The following is a 21,017-nucleotide window of genomic DNA, read 5'->3' as shown; positions in this document are numbered from 1 at the left end:
AGTTTAGATTACTATACTGTTAAATTATATTGTGTCATGTTAAGTACGCTCTTGAAGTGTTCAATAATTATTTTTATTTCTCCTACTGCCAACGTCCGCACTAATGTATTGCAAAAGGGTGTTGAAGTATTGCCCGAACTGCCATTACCGTGTCTTTTTTATTTTAAATTTTCAGAATTTATTATTTTACATTTTGATTTCCTGCATTACCGTCGATTATTCCTGTATTGTATCTGATTTTCTGCATCATCTGTAATTTTCCTCTAATTTTCACGTTTCTTCCAGTAATTAGTTTCTGTGTTTGTGGCTCTTACTGAGAAATATTTGCACTTTACATTGAACGGCCTTTCATACGTAGGTGTTACTAACAGTGACAGTGAAGAAATCATAAGAGTATCGAAACTAATAATAATATGCCTTTAAGTGAACTTCTCTTCATTTTTTCTAATTATACGTTTCCTGTAAACCAGACTTATGCATTGTTCATTATCAAATATTTTTCTCCTTAAATTTCTCCGGTGTATTTTTTAAAGTGCAAGCTGCCAGATTGTGTCAGTGAGAGTTACACCTTTCAGTTTTTGTTTCCCGGTAGTCTGTAACATTAAGGAAGCAGCAGGCTTCTTAGACTAACACAAAATGGCTGTGGACGATATTATCGGCTATGCCATGAAGATCCTTTGCTCGAATGGAGGATCGCTAGAATATAAACAACTGAAAGATGGGGTTGAACATTTGAAAATTCCAGATTCGGTTTTTTCTCGGATTCTCAGGAATAGCAGGAACTTCATCATAGTCCCAACTACAGAGGACACAAAAACGAGCCGTGATCTTAACTTCAACACTAAAATAATTGCTAGAACTTCAGTGCGTCTCTGTAAAGACTATTCTGGAGATGGCTGTGGTGGTTGTAAAGGAGTTCATATTTGCAAATCTTTTCTTAGTGGGAAGTGTGGGAATCAAAGGTAGGTGGAATAGTTTTTGCTCTTGGTCATTTCAGACACTTATGTTGAATAGAAACTGGATAGCCTTTATCGGCAAACAAAATAAAACACGTTTTTTTTATTTCAAGGCTCATGTGAATTGTAAATAAAGGAGTCAATAGTTTATTTACTTCTCAAAGTGAAATTACTTTTCTTGTTTGTAATAAACAATGCCATAGGACTGTTACCTGAACCAAGTTATCTTTTTAAAACAGTTGTGAAATACCTGTGCAGATTAAATACAAATAAAATGTTTATTTGAATACAGATTAAATTCTGCTTTTTTCCACTGCTGTGAGCTGTAGTCTTTAAGTGGTTTCATTTATGCCGTTAACTGCAATTAAAAAAATGTTTACACCGACTATAATAACGTATTTTAAAGACAATTTCTGATACTTTACAGTTACATCTTGTGCCGTTTCTGTATTTTTAAATAGCAAATTTAAAGTAAGTATAACAATAGGTGTTTTGTGATTGTGTCGGAGACTTCTCTGTCTTTCTCAGGGGGACGTGCCAGTATTCACATGACCTGCATTCACCTCATAATTTACAAGTCCTCAGGGATAATCAGCTTCTTGACCTGAATATAGATGAACTGTTCCTCTTACTCTTCCAGAATGACCCAACCCTTCTGCCAGAGGTGAGGCACTTATTTAAATGGCTAATACTATTGAAAACTCACAGTATAGTGAGTTATTCCACTGAAGAACAGGTCAGTGACATTATGCAGAATGAGTCATTGTGGAATAGATATATCCACAGCACAGTCAGAGAAATTAAGTTGAAGAGAACACATGAGCAGAGACATGTTGGTGTAATATGAAAAAAAAGTAAATTGTAATATATACAGTATGCACATACAGTAACTAAAATACTTCAGTAAATAACTTACAGTATTAAGAGTTTTTTTATACAGAAACAAGAACATACATTCTTAATTAGCAAACGGAGGAAAGACTTCTTTAAGTACTAAGCTGATATTCACTGAAATAATATACTTTAGATTATATTTGAAACCATGACTGAGTGTAGGAAAAGGTCTAAACAAGAAAGCAGATCAATTACAGTACATGCATCAGTTAGCTCCTGTGATTAAAGGCCCAGGTGGAATGTGAACAAGCAGACATAATGGCCCCTCAAGTCTGGGGTTAAGAACGATTGCTCTAAATCAGTGACAGTGAACACTACAGATCTCTGTGGTGACCTGCTGAAAGCTGAAGCAGAAAAGATAGAGGGGCTGCCATCTGGATATTTTGCAGTGTGAGACAGCTTCTGTGTTGGACAGCCCCTAAACATTTATGTAAATAATGTTAATACTTAACGCCTCATAGACTTGTCACCAAACCATGGCAGACAATGCAATTTTATTTCACCATCTACCAACACAACCTGTAGTTGAACAGTAAAACAACACAGCCAAGAATTATTCCCCACAACCACAAAATGTCTAATGCAAATTAGTGTCAGAATCCAAACCAGAAATCAGAGCCTTGAGAGAATTCAACAAAGCCAGCTTCATTTGAACTGCAGAACAGGAGAACATCAGTGACAGAGTCCGCTGTCTCATGAATAATTCTCAAAATTAAACTGCAGACACAGCTGCATATGTACACCTAGTTTGTGCCATTCATAAGGGCATTCATTTTCCAAAAGGCGATTGTTTTTACTATTATCATATCTCAGAAGCTCAGTCATGCTCATCCTGTTCTCTACCTCCCTGTTTATCATGAGCCCCTGTTACTACATTTTGTCATAATTGTTACTGTAGTGTCTAAGCTCTCTGTGAGTTCAAGGTTAGGTGTTTAGTCTATACAGCCTGAGCCTTTCAACAGCATATGTTTGTCATACTTTCTCAATGAAACAATGTAGAAACAAATAGCAAGCTTAACATGGAGTAGCAATTAGTTCTTTTTTAAGCCTGTTACCTTTATCATTGAGAAATTAGATTGTATTTTAAAAAATATCTAACCTACAAAATGTTTCTCCATAAATTCAGTAACTGCGGATGGGCCATAATGAAACAGAATGTGGTCTGCGGACTCTTCATGAGCCCTGCTCTAGGTAGAGTTCCATGAAGTCTTTGAGGCAGCCCAACCTGCAGTTACAGGTTTTGTGATCAGCCTGCTACAATCAAATATTCATAGAACCAGAAAATAAATGTAGATATCCACAGGCATTTTGTTTCCCTTATGTCAAGACTCTCATCTTTTAAATGATTTTTCTGAATCTCTGCTCTGTTTTTTGCAATTCTAGCCTATTTGTGCCTATTTTCCAACTTTCAATTTTTTATTGTTTCTTTTTCTTAAAAAATATATGTATTGAAAGATTATTTTACATATTGGGTTCATCAATATCTTAGATGTGCAGGTTGGTTAATCACATAGCTTCAAAAGGGGTGCCATTATGACTGTGACTACTTTGAATCTGGACTTGGGTGCTAGCATATGTGATCAGCATTGTATTTAGGCAGGAGTGCAGAAAGAGAGATGTAGGACGAAGAAACAAAAAGGAAGGAGAGAAACATGAGTGAGAGACATTTTCAGCACTACTGTTTTACTTGGATTCTGTTTTGGTTAATACAGTCTTATCATGGATTTGGAAATTAATAGATATAGTTGAAATTTGTGAAAATGAACTGCATTTATATATTTCCAGAAGTATTTTACTTTTTAATTTATTTAAAAATAAAAGTTATTTGATTTCTATTTTATTTCTCGGTTTCACACTCTTGATTGTATTTGGATGAATTATTGTACTGTATATGGACCAATGGTGTTTACTTTTAGCATTACTGTAGACCAACACTTGTCCTAGAAAGCCATAGTCCTGTTAATTATATAGGTCACCATAAATCATCTACTATTTGAAAGATTAGTAACTCTAAAAAGGTATTGATCAATGAAGAAAGTAATTTCTTAAGTTAAGTAAACTGATCCTCGAGGACATCCTGATTTTTATATTTAAATGGAAGCATGGTGGTCTGCACTGCTGACTCTTGGGTCCAGGGATCCTCAGTTCCGCTGGGATAAGGTCTGTTTGGATTTTGTAATCCCCTCTGTGACCTGATTAGGTTAATTGACATCTCTACATTACCCACCATACACATGTGCAAGTGAATGTGTGTTTGTCATGCTCTGGCCTGGTACACCAGGGTTATCCTGATTCATGCTGGTTAACTGCCAGGTGGGTCTCACTACAATCATGCACTCAGCTAGGTGGTTTTTAATGGATGGATGCTTAATTACTTAATTTAGCAAATTGTCCGTTTAATTAAACAAAATTAAATTGTTCTAGGTCCTTAGAAATGGATTATATTGTGATTACCGATAAATCTGCCTGGACCCCTAAAAACTACAGTTAGAGATCCATTGTTTAGTGTGTTTTGTTAAAGACGATAAAATATGATTTAATATCCTTATTCTAGTTGTGACTGTTTCTTGTCAAACATGGACCACTAACTCTTGTCTGGACCTACAGGTATGCATGCACTACAATAAGGGAAATGGAGAATTCGGTTGCTGCTCCTTCAAAGGACGCTGTAAGAAGCTCCATCTCTGTCTCCACTTTCTACAAGGCAACTGCAAGTTTGGTGCTGCATGCAAGAGGTCCCACTCCATCGATGAAAGAATACATAATGTTTTGAAGGAAAGCGGTCTAAGTGTACATCTCATAAAAAAGTTACCTTTATTACTGTGCAATAATCACATAATTAATAAGGAGAAGAGCAGCACTGAAGGTACAACAATATATAAATATTTTATAATTGTTAGCCTTAATATTTTAAATTTGGAACCCCAATTGTTGATGCATACAGTATATCGCACTTATGATTTAAGACTGTCTTAGTCCCTTGCAACTGAACATGTTTGAGCCTCACTGAAACATTGCAACACACCTAGAAAATTCTCAAGCTTACAAGTATTACAAGAGAAGCCAAAGATGTAATCGATTCAAGCCTACCTATGCAGGGGGTGCCTAAGTAATTGTGAGATGTTGCATAGAAAACAGTCACAGTCAACTAATTATATAGCCCAGGATTGAACAAGAGGTTTCTGAACTCTACAGAATTCATCTTCCTCTCTGTGTGAGTTCCTTTATTGTCTGAGATGCATGAGAGTCTTGGAATCCCCCTATGTACACATTTAATTTAAATTATACAATGCTTTTTAAAAAAGTATCATTTTTTATAATATACTATATTATACAGGATGCTATTCAACGTAAATTGTATGGGTTGCAAACAGAAGTTACTTAGTTAAAAAAACATTTTTTATTTTTTAATAATTCAGTATCTCTCACTCATGTTTTTTGCATCATGTACATCTTCAAACACTGTTAAGCTGTACTCAAATGATTTTCATTTCCAATATAAAGCTAAGTTTTACAGAATAGTACATTTACCTTTGGCTCATACTGTATATTTAGTTTATTTTTCACAACTTGATTATCGTACCACTTCCAAATCAACCCATCTTTTCAAATTATAGACTGTATTGAAAATAAAATAGACAAACATAAAAACATTACTATTTGAAATTTGAAAGGGCATAAGATAAATTACACTTTGATCTCTGTATTTATTATATTTAAATTAGAAATGTGAGTTAAGGTGATCAAAAACAAAAAATGCATTTACAGTATGGTTCAGAAGGAGCATGTTAAATAATTATACATATACTATACATGTCTAGATAGACATCAAGTTACATTTTTATGAAGAATGTATGACATGTATGACAGGAAAAGCTAAAGTAAAAAAAAACCATGAAAGATATAAAGCAACAAGTAGAGATTAATTCCATAGTGAAAAATTATAAAACGAAACGATATAAGGTTTTGCCTGTGGAGCCTTCACTACCTGTCTGTATAAGGCTAGAAGGCTGTACAGCTAAAAATTTACTCAAACTCTGTGCCATCTCAAAAGTAACTTTTATCTTGATTCCAAGCTTCAACTTTTTTGTGTTTCTTTGAAGGAAAAAACATGTTTGAAAAAGAATTTCCACTCAGTAAAGTGACTGGCATGGAAATTTGTCTTTTTCACATCCGGAAACAATGTACTTATAAAGGTAAGCTACTTTTTACCTGAAGATTATGTTTCAATGTATAGAAATGCAGTGTTATGCCTGTTAAATAGGCCTTGTATCCTAATTAGGGTTTACTCACATCATGTCTTGAATAGGGGTCAGCAACCTTTATGAAGGGGTGTGCCAAGAGTTAGTTCTTGCACTTGTTTTTACAGATTCATTGATACTTTTTCCAGTGTTACTAAAAGCCCTACTTACACTTTGATTAATAGAAATAATAAACCATTAAGTGTCACAGAAAATATTATTTTTTATGTCAGTTTGATGTCTTGATGTCAGTTCCTCTTTTCTCAAAATGATTAATATATAATTATTTTATATTATGGGGCCAACAGCCATATCACCCTGCAGCTCTCAACTGGCTACCCACTGAGTCTGATCAGTACCTGGATGGGAGACCTGCAGGGAAGCTATGGTTGCTGCTGGAAGTGGTGTTAGTGGGACCAGTGGGGGGTGCCCACCTTGCAGCCTGTGTGGGTCCTGATGCCCCAGTATAGTGACAGGGAAACTATACTGTAGTGTGTGCCGTCTTTCGGATGAGAGGTTAAGGTCCTGACTCTCAGTGGTCATTAAAGATCCTCAGGCATTTCTCGATAAAAGTAGGGAGTTATTCCGGTCTCTTGGCTAAATGTCCCCCCTCGGCCTTTACCATGGCCTCCAAATTGTCCCCATGTAGGATTGGCTTGCACTTGCCCTGCGATGGACTGGCACTCCATCCAGGGTGTACCCTGCCTTGCACTTGTTGCTTGACGGGTAGGCTCCGGCTACCCATGACACTGTATAGTATAAAGCAGTTTGGCAAATTACATGGCATTTTATATTATAAATGATAGCTGTATCTTCCCCTGTAGTTTTGCCTTGCATGGAATTTAGGTAGTACACCTCTTCTCGAATTCCATCTGAGTCACATTATCTCACAAGAATTACTAATGTCAGCATGTAATTTATATTCACAAGCTCAGGGAACAAACAGCACAGTCTTTATATTGAACAGATCTGAATTAATCTCTTCAAAAGTTCTGAAATGAGTGCAACTCTTAAATTTGCTTTCTTAGCAGGTGCCATTTTGTCTAAAATGTTTCCACTTAAGTATGCAAAAGGTTATCAATGGCACACATTGCGAACCTTCCTGTGAAAACAATAGACTGGCCCCACTAAAATAATGCAGTAAATAAACCAAGTAAATCATTTTATCTATGCCAAAGACTTGTCAAGAGCAGTTCTTTCCGGCCCCTATGCGGACGACACGATCCGGAAGGTGAAGAAACAATAGGGAAAAATATCATGCAGGAGTGGGTCAGGAGACAGGGGGGCGTGTCCGAGGTGAGCAGGTTTCCAGGGGAAGTGAGTCCGGGGCAAACAATCCAAGCATAAATCCAAAAGGGAAATCCAAAATAGGAGGCAGAGTCCAAGACCAGGGGATCCATCCAAAGTAATTTAAAAACCAGAACCAGATGGGGACTGGCGGGACAAGGAATCAGGAACAGGAAACTAAAACCATAACGGAGCCAGACGCAGCAGGACCCCGGGCTCTCACGAAACGGGATTCAATGAGAAGCCCCAGGCAAACGCCTGCGTCTGGCTTTAAAGGTGGAACTAAAGAGGGGCTGGAATGAGGAACAGGTGTGGGGAATGGGACAGAACGAGGAAGGGCTGGAGCGCCCTTAAGAGGAGGAGTAACGATCGTGACAAGACTTTTCTTTGGATAGCATGTTGTAGAGAATTACAGAACAGTCAAGTATAGTTCACATTTTTTAACATAATGTATTTGTGGCTTATTAGACTTTTATTGCACATGCTGTTAAATATCTCTTTGCCTGCTGGAAACAGTAGGCATGCTGTAGATTGCTGGTCTGTGATCTAGAACATGCTTAGTGAAAAACCTCAGATAATTCAGTTATAGTATGTTGAAAGGTATTCAAACCACTAATTATGCAAAAAGAAAAGCGAATAACCCTTTTGTTTTCAACAGTTCCAAATAATGTGTTAATAAAATTTCAGTTAATGATCCTTTGGATAGATGATTATTAAAAGCTGTTGCGATCAACTTTTTATTTTATTCCTTTAAGTGTTCTTTTTCACTTAATTTTTACTTATATGTTCTTGTTTTCTTTGTTAATTATTTTTTCTATGAGTTCAAAAATTAATAATTTTGGATTACTTTCAGTTTTTCTAAATAAATTTGAAGACTTTTTAAAACCATAATAATTATCACTTTATCATTATACTGTACAGGATGTGTGTATCATGTCATGGGGTCTCCTTTCTAGCTTTAGATGGATGTTATACAACAATGTGAATTCCTTGTACTATTAGCAACCAAACGAGAGATTGTAACCTTTCTTATGCTTTGATCTATGAAGAAACAGAGCCCAAAGCAACATTTGAGTAGCTTGCATTCACATCTTTTTACAGATAAATGTCTTAATGTCCACTATACTCTTCCCTACAAATGGGAGATCTTCAGTGGTCTTTCTTGGACAGAGCTTCCCAATATGGAGAAAATAGAAGAAGCATTTTGTAACCCAGAAAACACAAAAAGGTATGAAGTCCTTTTTTCTATTGATTAAATACAAACATTTTTTAATTTAATATTGATTCAAGATTGGTTACATTTTTGAGAGCAGTGGGTGATCTGATCTGGATTCAGCTCAATGAATCCTGTTATGTTTTAGAATTATATGCAACTGGTAGAACTGGTGGGTAGATGTATGGTTTGAGAAATCATTTTAGGATATTTAAAGTACAGTAAAATCTCGATATTCCCACATTTTTATTGACCACTTTTCCCCCATTCTTGACCACAACTGCCTATTTGCAGGCTGTGCAGTAGGCGGGTTAATGCAGGCACCCACTTCTTTACCTGACCAATGTGTGCTGCGTGTAGACCTGTTATCAGAGTAATACCTGGATGTTAGTAGTTGTTTTGAGAAATGAAAGAAACAAATTACAAATGGTGTCTCTTCAAATTATCATAGTGCACCAGATCCCCCTTAGATGGTAGCGTAGCAGGGGGAACCTGCACATAAAACCATCCCTTTATATGGGATCAGCGGTCAAACCTGAAGTGCCCAACCCTGTACTTGTCCGCATGAGTGCGGCATAACATGCACTTCAGAGAAATGAGTAGTAATGGAAAACCTAGTTCTGTTTGGGCCAGTCCGCTCTACCTGTCTTCTGATTTACCAGCGGGCTAGCATGCCTATGACCAAGGCTGCTACTCATTAAGTGATTTTAGTTTTGAACTCAAACAATATTTTTTATTTCCCTCAGTAACTCTTACCCTGAGATCTATCCTCTCCATGTCAAGGAGTCTGTGAGAGTTTGTCTACTCTAAATGACTTTTATTGGGAATCGGTGTCCACAGGTACAGACAGTTGCTAAATTTCCACAGCAAAAAGTGAAGTTTGCCACATTTGGAAAGTCTCATCATCACCCTTTGGTGGTTCAACCCCATTTTCGCATTCCAAATTTGGCTGCCCTTTTACACACAGTTATTACAGTCTCATTTCTCTTGTGTCTCTCCAAAAAAGGATAATAAAATAAATTAAAAGAAAGAATTTGTTGTACTGCATGTGGGAAAGAGTAAGTTGGTTGAGTAGAAAGGCAGTGAGTAAACTTAAATTAAATTCATATCTGTTATTACTGAGCTTTAATAAACATTATTACAGTACAGTAGTGCTGCATTTATAATAGTAATAAAACAAGAAGTAAAAAACAAAATGTGCTCTACTGAGAAAAATAAATACAGGGTATTAGATATTGGATACCCAAATCTAATACAGTGTAAACCATAATATTGTTGCAATTTATTTGTTTTCACATGCAACCACTTTAATTACTGGGGAAATGCTGTTTTAATTTTTACAGTATTCATTTTCGATAAAAATAGTTATTAACTATAAATCATACTTCTGAAATGGTTAACAGTTGAAGCAAATACTGATTTTTGCAGATTATTTTCCCCATAAGCTCATTCATGGAGACTGGTACTGTACGTAACCTTCGCAAATACCGAGGATTTACTGTACACTTGTTGTCCTGAATATTGAACTGATCTTCCTGTTTTCCGATAAGGAAAAATGAAGGCTTGTTATCAACCACCGGTGATTTCGTTGCAGTTCTCTTGTAAATAAGATACACTACCCCACTGTTTCACAGGGAAATAAAATATAGTTCTTGATTTATACAGCAGATACACTCCAAGTGAGAGGGTTGAACAGTTATGTGTATTTATTTAGGTAATATGTTTATATATATTTGTACTAAAAGTTTTTTTTAAACTACATGCTAATGTTTATTTAGTATACAATGTGTGGGGAAGATTTATTAGTGGGTAGTGAATACTGTGGGAAAATGAGTCATGAGCCCACATGAGCTACTCAGATTATTTTTTGTGTTTTTTCTCTCAGCCTTTTAAAAGCTATTTATTTTCATAATGCTTGTAAGTAATGTTACACATTTTTTGGGCAAATTTTGTTTAATAACTTCATTTATTAAATATTGTGGTAGCTTACTTTGTTTTGGTTTTATTTTGTAAGTTTATATTATATAAAAATAGAGTACAAACTAAGACAACATAGACATTTTATTGATTTATTTATAAACATGAGACAATGGCAGATAAATGGTGGCTGGAAAAACAGTGAGCCAAATATGTTTTCATTTTCTAAAAGCCAGCCTAAATGTCTTGCTGTATTTTGTAGTTATGGGTCCCCAGCTGTGGACTTCCTCACAATGACCCAGAGATCATCAAATGTCAGACGTCTCTCCACAGTGTCCTCTGTCACCAAACCTGCACACTTTATTCTGACCACTAACTGGCTTTGGTACTGGAAGGATGAATATGGAAAATGGAATGAATATGGAAAAGAAGTAAGTCTGAAGTAACTGCATTTAATCATAATTCATGATTTAAATTACATGATTGTCAACTACAAATTTTATTTTCTAAAATAGTAAATTATCGTTAGGACCAAATAGTAAAGAGATTGTTGGTTCAAGCTTGGGTTATTGCATTAGCTTTCTGTGACAGTGTTTCCATAAGAGGTGGCAGACAACCACCTAGGCTCTTTGAGGGTTAGGTGGGCAAAAGTCAGACAGGACTTCTTCAGTTTGCCATACAACAGTGACTTTTGATATCGTCTGGATGCCAGTCAGGTTGTATTGGCATCAGAAGGACTTCTACTGTTGAGCCTGCAGCATGTCAAATTACTGTATATGCAGTATAGCCTTGACAGGAGGTAGTGAACGAAGTTGATTGAGATTTGGCCAATCTAAATCTAATGTGCATAAATTTGAATAATTTCAAAATTAAAGAATGTGTATTCTTTTCTTCCCCCAGTATTATACATTCAAATGTACTTCTTTTTAATCCCTTGAATATCTCTGGAAACTTTGAATATTTATTTATTGTGAATGCATTTCAGTTTCTGAAATGTTTTGAATAAAAAAGTGTTAAAACTGTCTAGAAAAGATTTCCTCCCACTAATCAGTTTGTGCCTTGTATATAGTATATATTTAGATCTATTGAATCTGATGTTGGCACCCACATAAAGAATGTTCCCCAGATGAATAATTGTGCTTTTTCTTCTTCCTACTTTTCAGTATGAATTTAACCTGCAGCTAATGCAGCTCTCCATGAGAACAGTGTTGTACTGTAGTTGACTAGATTAAACTTAATCACAGGGACATACTGTAGCTAGGAGTACAGTTTTTATTTAGGCATTGGTTTGCTCTCTGGAGTGGCATTCCCCTTTCTGACCTGGTGCTCTCCTTTCCCCTCTCACTCATTTTACACACTTTCATTAATTCTTCAGGCTTATCTTCCTCTGCTGCCTCACTGTATTTTGCATGCCTGTATATTCTCTAATAAATACAGTTGCAATGCTACAATTAAACTATTGAAATATTGAATATTGAAATGGTTAGCAGCCATTTTATTTGTATTTACCATGTATTTGTATTTTTTTCCCTGCTTCCAGACATCCACACATAATGCCTCATCAGTCACATCTGAGATGATTGAGAAAGCTTTCTTAGAAGATGGAAACAGTATTCTCACTTTCAGTGCTGGAAAGCATCAGTATACCCTTGATTTTAAAAGTAACTACCTTTTTCTTTCTCTGTTGTTAGCATGCTTTAAATATCATAGATTTTTTCCTCTTCCATTACATTTTACATAGTTGATTTCTACATTACTTGAAAGTAAATGCATGTTTCTTCATTATTTAGCTCTTTAGTGTTAAAGCGATCAGATGTTTTCAAATTTTAAACTACATCTACAGTACATCTGTAAGCTTATACAGTATTTTTTCTTAGTTGACGTATTAGAGCTCATATAATCGTAATCATCCTTAGTGCTACACCTATTCTAGAAAATAATACACCAGGGTGTTATTCCACTTACAACTACCTTTTATTCTGTTTGTTAATATACTGTATTTGAATTACAAATTAGTTTTTTAAGCTAAATCTTGGGCACTGGTAGTCTGTGCTTCCCTCAGTTTATATTAACAAACAGCCACACTCAGATTAAAAACATACAATATGCTACAGGCATACATAAGCAGAAATACATAAATTATAGATGATATGGACAATATGTCCATTTGCAAGCAGTATTTTCTAACTGCATTACAAGTTGTTTGATTATTCAATTACGTGAATGTAATGGTTAGCTGACTCAATTTGACCAAAAACTGACTGAATAACCTTTTTATCATTTACAGTTGCTTTGCAAAATACCTAATATACAAAACAATGCAACAGTTAGAACAGTTAGAAGATTGAATGTCTCTTGATGAGACCAAATTTTGTTGCCACAAGTGATTCAGGAATATAAAACTTCCATCACGATTTGGCATGCCCAATATTATTATTAGTAGTAGTAATAATAGTAGTAGTGGTACAGGCAACAAAAGTACAACCACTCTCTACCAATACACTTCACAGTATCCGTGTTATTCTTTTTTGTTTATTCTTTATTATTAGTAATAGAATAAAGGTGGTTATTAGATATGTTAATGTAACTCGTGTTGTCAATTATATTTATCAAGAACAATATGAAGCCTAATCAGGTACTAGCATAATCTCCATTATTGTGGAGTTCTCATGCAAACAGGTTGGCCCAAAGTGATTTTCTAGTCTGTAGAGGGAGTGTTGTGAATGATTTCAGTCTTTTGCATGAAAAAAGTTTTTCTGAGTCACGTATTGCATGCATTGCAGTGAGATAAACCACCATCTCATACTAACTACAACTTGCACAGTAAAAATCATTTAAGTTAATATAGATATTTCAAAATAACTTTTCGGATGCATCAAAGATGCCCAATAGCCTTACACACAATGCCTGCCACCTTATCCTGTTTTTCAGTTAACGCACATATAAAATCTGTCTAAAAAAGAAAATTGTGTGGGCCCACCTTGAGTATAAGCCCTAGGCAAATGCTTAGTTTGCCTTTGTGATAAGCTGACCCTTTGGTTGCAGTGATCAGTAAAGGAAAACAGAAGAACACATTTGTTAAAATAGGAAAAAAGTTCCAATTCCAATTAAAACAGTTTTGTTAATTGTAAAGAGGAAATATGTTGTAAAATCTGGTTGTATGTTTATTGCATCCTTAGGATACTGTAACATGTATAGACCACTCAGAAAAATCATCATTTAGTTCAACTAGTTTTTGACAAAGGATGATGGGGAAATGACAGATAACAGTTACAGGTAATAGTAAGAACTTTAATACTCTTAGTTGATCTTTGTAGTGAACATAATAAGTATAGTGAAACTCTGGCTATTATCAATGCTATTAGTTTGAACCGTTGAATGACTGTGTCAGATTTATTATTTATATGTAGATAAAAATGTGTTAGAATTGTTAGGATAATTGCTGTATATTAGTCTTGTGAATCGAATATTAACAATTCATCCAACCAGCAGATGGTGACAGTTTTCTGCTCACTGTTTTAAAACAGGTTTTACTCAATTGGACTTTATACAGTATGTAAAGAGAAAAATATAAATAGATATTTTAAGCTGCATCTCTTTTTTAGTGTATGGTCTCAATGTTAAAGGGCTAAGTCAAAAAATGGAAATGTTTCACAGGAATTTGTTGTTTCATGATTTGCATCTGGCTACAAAATACCTAGTGGTGTAACAATAAAATACACATTAATATTTATATGCAATTGTATGCCACATAGAGACAAAAACATGTTATTCACTACTAAAGTAAGACCATTTTAAATAAGGAGCCTATGGTAACTTCTGAATTAAGGGTAAAAATACAGTAATTACTGTGAGAAAACAAACTGCTATACAGTAATACTGTATATACAGTAATCATGATCATCAAAGAAAAACAATACACCATTTATTCCTACTCTTTTTCTTTCATTAAATACAGGTTTGATCTATAGTCATATCTTGGCAATAAACATCTTGGTATTTCTTATAGAAAAGGCTGTTTAAAATGTAATTTAATGTTTTAACAGTGTGTTTCAAAGTTTAAAGAAAGAAAGGGGAACTTGTTTTAAATTGATGCTACAAATTACTGTCAATATAATTTCTCCTGGGCAGACATGCATCAACAGAACCAGAGCCTTCAGACACAACGAGAGGTGTGCAGAAGACCAAAATTTATTTCTGTTCAAGATGTGGAAAGAATATTAAAGAGGTATTTCAGAATCAGTTTTTCTACATTTTTGTCTACTTCTAAAGTAAGATATTGTTCTTAATATCTAGTATCAAATGATATAAAAGCTTTCACTTCAAACACCTAAAGCTAAATCTCACAAAGTTGTTTTCAGGGTTATAAAAACATCACACACACAAGAAACAACACGGAAAAGTATTTGAAGATACCATTTGATTATTCTTATTTAAAATGATAGATATAAATTATATAAATCATTAAATACTTTAGAGTTCCATGACTTTCATTCTTTAGCTGCAGTATTACCATTACATTAACTTCACATTGTATTTGTGTTTATAACAAATTAAATCTTAAGTTTATACTATGGACTGCTTTGTTATATATACATACACAGACAATAGTATCAGTTTAAGTAATATTAAGTGTTTTAAAAAATCTTAAATTTTAAATAAATAAAATTGTTATTTAGCTTCAAGTAAGGCAATAACAACAGTAACAGTATAAACTGTCTATCTGTTTTGGCATCATTATGTTGTAACATTAATATAGTACTCTACAACAAAGATCAACTTTAAGCTTTCTTACAGAGATGTAAGAAAATATTGTAGCTTTGTACAGAAAACATTGTAGCTTTGTACAGACTTATTTTTGTGCAGTTACTTCAGTGTTAGAAGAGCATGCATACAAAAACTATTAATCACATTTTCTTCCCCAAAAAGTGAATCTTCTGGGACTCCATCCTTTCCAGTTAATTGGGACCCAACTGCTGTGCCTGGATGTGGATTCAAGGTAACAACTTAAGTTAGAAAAAAACTGTGAGAGGGAAGTTCCAAGAGTCCACCCACTTTGTACAATTAACTTATTTAAAGTCAACTTTTATGTCTTCTTCTTTAGTGATTGTCGCTGGAACTAGAAATTGTAGAATGATGAGAAATACTCAATTAGGCTTTCACTGGTCAAATTTAATATCTCCGCAAGTTACAGTATATTTGGGTGGGTGATGATACATTATGTAATTCTTGACATATGAAGCACTTGCTTTGCATGCATGTTATGAATGACTTAATGATTAAAAAGAAATAATACAAAGCATAAGACTTTGTAGATATAGACTGGACTATACTGTATCTACTTTGTGCTGTTAATTAATCTAAATGTACAATGAAGAATGATAAGAAGTGTAAAAATGAATGTTATATCTAAACGTTGAAATTTCAAAACAAGCATATTTTTATTTCCTTCATGGTAGCAAAATATTCTTTTCATTTTCCATAGTGTTTTCAAACCTCCACTGACCCTTTTAGGTGAGCTAATACCAGAAGAAAATTAATGCAACATGAGACCTCTGTGGCCTTCACATTAACCCCTTGTGTTTGTTCTCCATGAATGTGCATGCAGGTTTGAATGTATGGTTAAACCACCCATTCATGTTACATTAACCGCTCTTCCTTCATGCAGTATTAATGTGGTACAGCCATGTATATTTTTGGTGTGTTGACTGCAGTTTTTGAGCAGAGCGCTAAATCCACAATACTTTCTTTTTGTCATTTTAAACAATGTGACCCAAATGATGATTCCAGATTTTTTTTTCTTCTAGTAGAGAATTTTAATTTAAATCTGAAATAGTTGTATGTAAATCGATTTGTTTAAAAATGCTAGTATAAATAAGATACGTTTAGATTTAGATTTACCCTACAGAATCACATTAAATAAGGTCCTCTGCATTTCCAATCATTTCCATTAAAATTTGTATAATCATTTACCTGAAAATGATGCAGCACGATGGTGCCATGGATAGTATTGTGTGAGTGTGCATGTCTGTTTAGTGTCCACATGTCTGCCCAGTGATGGGCTGGTGGCTGTGACTCTCTCGGGACCCTGTATTGGATAAAGCATTCAGAAAATGGAAGGAAGGAAAATATGACTGTTTAAAAAAATGATTAACTCTTACCTCTTACCTTTTACCTTTTGACAGTGAAAATGATTTTTACCCTTTTCATTTTTCTAGTTAGTTCCATTGTCCATCTCTTCAGAAGAGTTCAATGATATACAAAATCTGTTCAAGAAAACCATGCCAATGGCTGACATCCATACAATTGAGAGGATCCAGAACCTGCATCTCTGGGAAGCATTTCAAATGTTTGTATTTTTTAGCACTATCAAAAACAATCACTTAATTCAGTAATTTAATTAAGTCGATCATTTTGTCCTGTGCTGTATAGTGTACTATAGTGGCTATGGTCATATTTTCACATTTTCAATGTTTAGTACATCAAATAAAGTAGGTAGAATGTACAGATGCAGCCATTCAAAATGCACGGTACAACCCTGTACCGCACACAATTACCCACAGGCCACTGCGTTGTACTGCGGTACGTGATTGGCTGACCAGAATGACCGACGGGCACTCGTGATGCATTAATTGTTATTGAAAAGATTTAATAATTTAATCTCTTTACTGTGCATGTTTTAATCTGCTTAGTATTGAATATTTATATGGAATTTTACAACTAAAGGGACATTTTAGTAGCCGAACATAAAAAGAAGAGGAGTGGCTGCATTGAATGGCTGCGTCTCTACTGTATGTTGCGCATAAACTCAAAATTGTTAGCTAATGGTTTCTAGCCCTAGGATTGGTTTACATCCAGTTTCTCATACATTTTTGTAAATCTGTCTGTGACATTAGGATGAATCAATCCATGTACTCCTCTAAATGGATGGTTTAAAAAAATAATTAAAATAAATGGCCACAAATGGCCACAGCATTGAATGGCTGCGTCTCTACTGTATGTTGCGCATAAACTCAAAATTGTTAGCTAATGGTTTCTAGCCCTAGGATTGGTTTACATCCAGTTTCTCATACATTTTTGTAAATCTGTCTGTGACATTAGGATGAATCAATCCATGTACTCCTCTAAATGGATGGTTTAAAAAAATAATTAAAATAAATGGCCACAAACCCAAAAGTTGTCAAGTTTCTCACCATAAATTCTAAATCCATGCATCAAATGTATTGTTACATTATGCCTCCTACATTTCCCTTCCTAATTTAGAAAGCAAACACACAATGAAGGAGGATTTATAAAGGACAATTTAACTGTAATCCCACCTCTTTTCTTGATCTATCTGAAACCTCATGAAGATCAGATTAAAAAAAATTGCCTGTGTTTACTTGACAACATTTTTGCCCACTGTAGTTTACATGAAGAAATTAACCCACTTTTTAAATTTTCCGCCCTAACAAGCGTACAGAAGAAATGCAACAAATTCCATTCAAGTCATAATAATTCTCAAGAAGTCACCTGTGATTGAGAAACCCATGGCATCAATGATTTCCTTTAGTGTTAACACACCATGATTATGTGTGTATGATTATCATGTATTATGAAATTATTTTTTAGTGAAAAAATGAGTTAGCATATTACATTTACTGCTTGAACAATTTTTAAAATTCTGTGTAATAAACCAGATGACATTACATTTGTTGCACTCTTTTTTCTGAAAAAGAGAGCCAGACTTGCTTTAACTAAAGCCTAGTACATACAGTAATATACACTCAATGCACTTTTTTTTAAAGGAAAAAGCAGGTGATGAAGAAAAGAAATGGAGGGATAGATGTGGATGAGCGATGTCTGTTCCATGGCACAAACAAGTCTTATATTCATGATATTTGTGAGCAAAACTTTGATTGGAGAATTTGTGGAAAACATGCCACAGCATATGGGAAAGGTGGGGAACAATACATTATTCAATAATATCTATATTCCATATAAATCTACAGTATGTTATGTACCTAGTACATAATGCTAAAAAATGTTGTATTAAATGTTAAACATTTTTTTAATCATTAATTTAATGGAATAGAAAAATAAAGAGATTGTAAATACCATCTGATTTTACTTTATTTTGTGTAAGGTTAGAATTTCTGTTTTGAATTATTTTATGTTTTGAGTCTCTGTAGTCTCCTTTTATTACTTTAAAAAGTGCTAATGATAATGGTCATTTTTGAAAATCTTAACAGCATGGCAATCTGAACAAAAATTAAAAAGAACAGAACCACAGGACATGTGTAAAGCATTATGCAACAGGTGAAAATGAAATATATTAAATCTTCCATTTTTCATCTTCTTTTCTAACATTATGCAATCCGTTGTCTTTTTTTTTACAGGAAGTTACTTTGCAAGAGATGCCAAGTACTCACACCACTACACTGACCACTCCTCTGTCCGTGCCATGTTTGTCACCAGGGTTCTAGTGGGCACATTTGTAAAAGGTTGCACTGAATATCTGGTTCCTCCCAACAAACCTGGCAGTACCAGCACGAATGACAGCTGTGTTGATAACCCCAATGACCCTTCAATTTTTGTGATCTTTGAAAAGGATCAGGTGTATCCAGAATACATTATACACTACTCCCAGGGATTGATCAATGATGGAATAGTTAAAAAACCACAGCAACAAACTTTAAATCAGTCCTCCTCATATCAGACACAAGTTCCACAGGCTCCAAAGTCTCCAGGAAGTGCAACATTAACTTCAAAGCAACCGATGTCATCACCACCACCAACAGATTCAACTTGTACTATACTTTAGTGACATGTTGTCATTTTAATATAAAAGAAATGTAAATGCTGAAATTATGCTGATCACCATGAAAATGTACAGTATATGCGATATACAGTATGTGGTGGATTTATTGCACTTGTCTTCTGTAGAAGCTGAAATCATCTTGTGATGAAATATTGTGAAATGATTCAGCTAATATTTTTCTGTTTAGAGAAACAATACAACATAGCAAGTATATAAACCATTACCTAAATGTAAAATGGATTTCTTAGCTCTGTACAGTTTCTGAAAAGGTTTCACCACACTGCCTACTCTCCGGAATCTTCACCCTAAATCTTTATCTACTGTATGCTCTCCATTGCCTTCTTTTGCATTCAGTAAGGAGATGATGCTGAGCTTCTCTATGTGCTAAATGCTGAACAAGAGAATGTCTCCAACAGCAGAGAAATGCAAATTGTACCAATTGTATGCTAATTTTTGTATAAAATCAAGCAAGCTGAAATTTGGTCAATACAAAATAGCCTCCTGAAATTAGTAATTTCCATTAGACACAAAAAATCAATTTTTAATCTTCTAATAAGTAGCAGAAGTCCCATCAGGGGACACATACTGTATTTGTTCATTGGCTTTATACACATTGGAAAAATGTAGGGAAAGTAGAAGTCAAGAATATTAAAAACGTCAACTGCATTGTTCTAATTAATTTCTTAGAAAACTTTAACAAGAAGCATATGGCACCATGCTAAAGAAGAGGTAGGCAATGCTTTTTAATGATTTTATAAATTACAGAAGGCAGGTCTGCTTCCCTTTGCTTTAACATTGCAAATAGAAATAGAATGCATGAGATCTGCTCACTCTGCCATTACTTTCTTAGTCCTTTTTTAGAAAAGCCACTTTATCAGTGCAGTAGATACCATAAGTGCCTGTCACAATCCAGCCTTATTCTCTTAAAAGAAACATTATGTAATACTACTGAAATTATCTTCATCCTCAATTACACTGACATGTTAAAGCACCTCTCTTGTACTTACTGTAGATATACAGACTGTTCCACAAATTCACACACGAGGAAGGCTCCACAGCCAAAACGTTGTGTTCCTTTCCTTCTCTTTTCAGCATGGAATAAACCTTTACTTGTTTCTTCATAAATACACTATGTCTTAATCCTACCTGAGCATAACTAGATTTGATAATGTACATCTTTGTTGCTTTAAATGCTAAAAATAAAAGATGGATTACAAACAAGTGGAGACCATTCTACCTTTCTTATCCTAATTTCATTGCTAATAGTTTATTGATCCTGGGATCTCATTTTACTGTTTCTTGAAGGAACAATTCTTGAAGAGTTGTTGATTCACAAATTCAACAATTGTTTCCATTGATTCTGTAAAGAGGTGTCTCCTGATTGCAGTCCTGTTAGTTCTATTTCATTTCTGATTGTATCCTTGAGCTCATTTCACTCTATATTCTTAATTAATAGTCTTTTAAGAGACATTGTGAACAATTGGGAGTCATTCAACCTATCTAACTTATCTTGTTGCTAGTAGCTTAAAGATCTTATTGGATTAATATTGTCACACGTTTTTCAAAATAGTATATACTTGGATCCGGTTTCTTCTGTATAGAGAGTTCACTTAACTTTTCTATGATGAAAACATTAACCTATGGCCTATGTCCAAAACCACCCCAGACATCTGAAGTGGAGATATGATAAACAAATGAAGAGTTAAAAA

At 34.5% G+C, this 21,017-nt stretch overlaps 1 protein-coding gene across 2 annotated transcripts; it reads left to right on the top strand.

The window, feature by feature from the left end:
• The first annotated feature begins 407 nt into the window (after positions 1-407).
• LOC102690206 (protein mono-ADP-ribosyltransferase PARP12-like) lies at positions 408-20,529 on the top strand. Of its 2 annotated transcripts, none has more exons than XM_015352995.2 (12): positions 408-962; positions 1,485-1,620; positions 4,458-4,716; positions 5,954-6,046; positions 8,480-8,606; positions 10,771-10,939; positions 12,049-12,169; positions 14,640-14,736; positions 15,438-15,507; positions 16,727-16,857; positions 18,296-18,447; positions 18,887-20,529. In XM_015352995.2, the coding sequence occupies exons 1-12, from the start codon at positions 637-639 to the stop codon at positions 19,309-19,311; spliced, it is 2,106 nt and encodes a 701-aa protein (XP_015208481.2). In that variant the 5' UTR covers positions 408-636; the 3' UTR covers positions 19,312-20,529. The 2 variants fall into 2 exon arrangements, with proteins under 2 accessions (XP_015208481.2, XP_015208482.2); XM_015352996.2 differs by having other exon boundaries at positions 802-962; positions 1,466-1,620.
• The last annotated feature ends 488 nt before the right edge of the window (positions 20,530-21,017 follow it).

Source organism: Lepisosteus oculatus, chromosome 7, assembly GCF_040954835.1.
Source record: "Lepisosteus oculatus isolate fLepOcu1 chromosome 7, fLepOcu1.hap2, whole genome shotgun sequence".
In the NCBI taxonomy this organism is placed as follows: Eukaryota; Metazoa; Chordata; class Actinopteri; order Semionotiformes; family Lepisosteidae; genus Lepisosteus; species Lepisosteus oculatus.
The sequence above is the reverse complement of the archived record's forward strand: the minus strand, read 5'-3'. Positions and strand labels throughout refer to the sequence as shown.

What these genes read in the sequence shown, in the direction of transcription:
- LOC102690206 (XM_015352995.2), top strand. Translation starts at nt 637, where the DNA reads ATGGCTGTGGACGATATTATCGGCTATGCCATGAAGATCCTTTGCTCG. An exon ending in ACCCAACCCTTCTGCCAGAG is followed by an intron (nt 1,621 to 4,457) that starts GTGAGGCACTTA and finishes CTGGACCTACAG; the next exon opens with GTATGCATGCACTACAATAA. An exon ending in TGCCACAGCATATGGGAAAG is followed by an intron (nt 18,448 to 18,886) that starts GTGGGGAACAAT and finishes TTTTTTTTACAG; the next exon opens with GAAGTTACTTTGCAAGAGAT.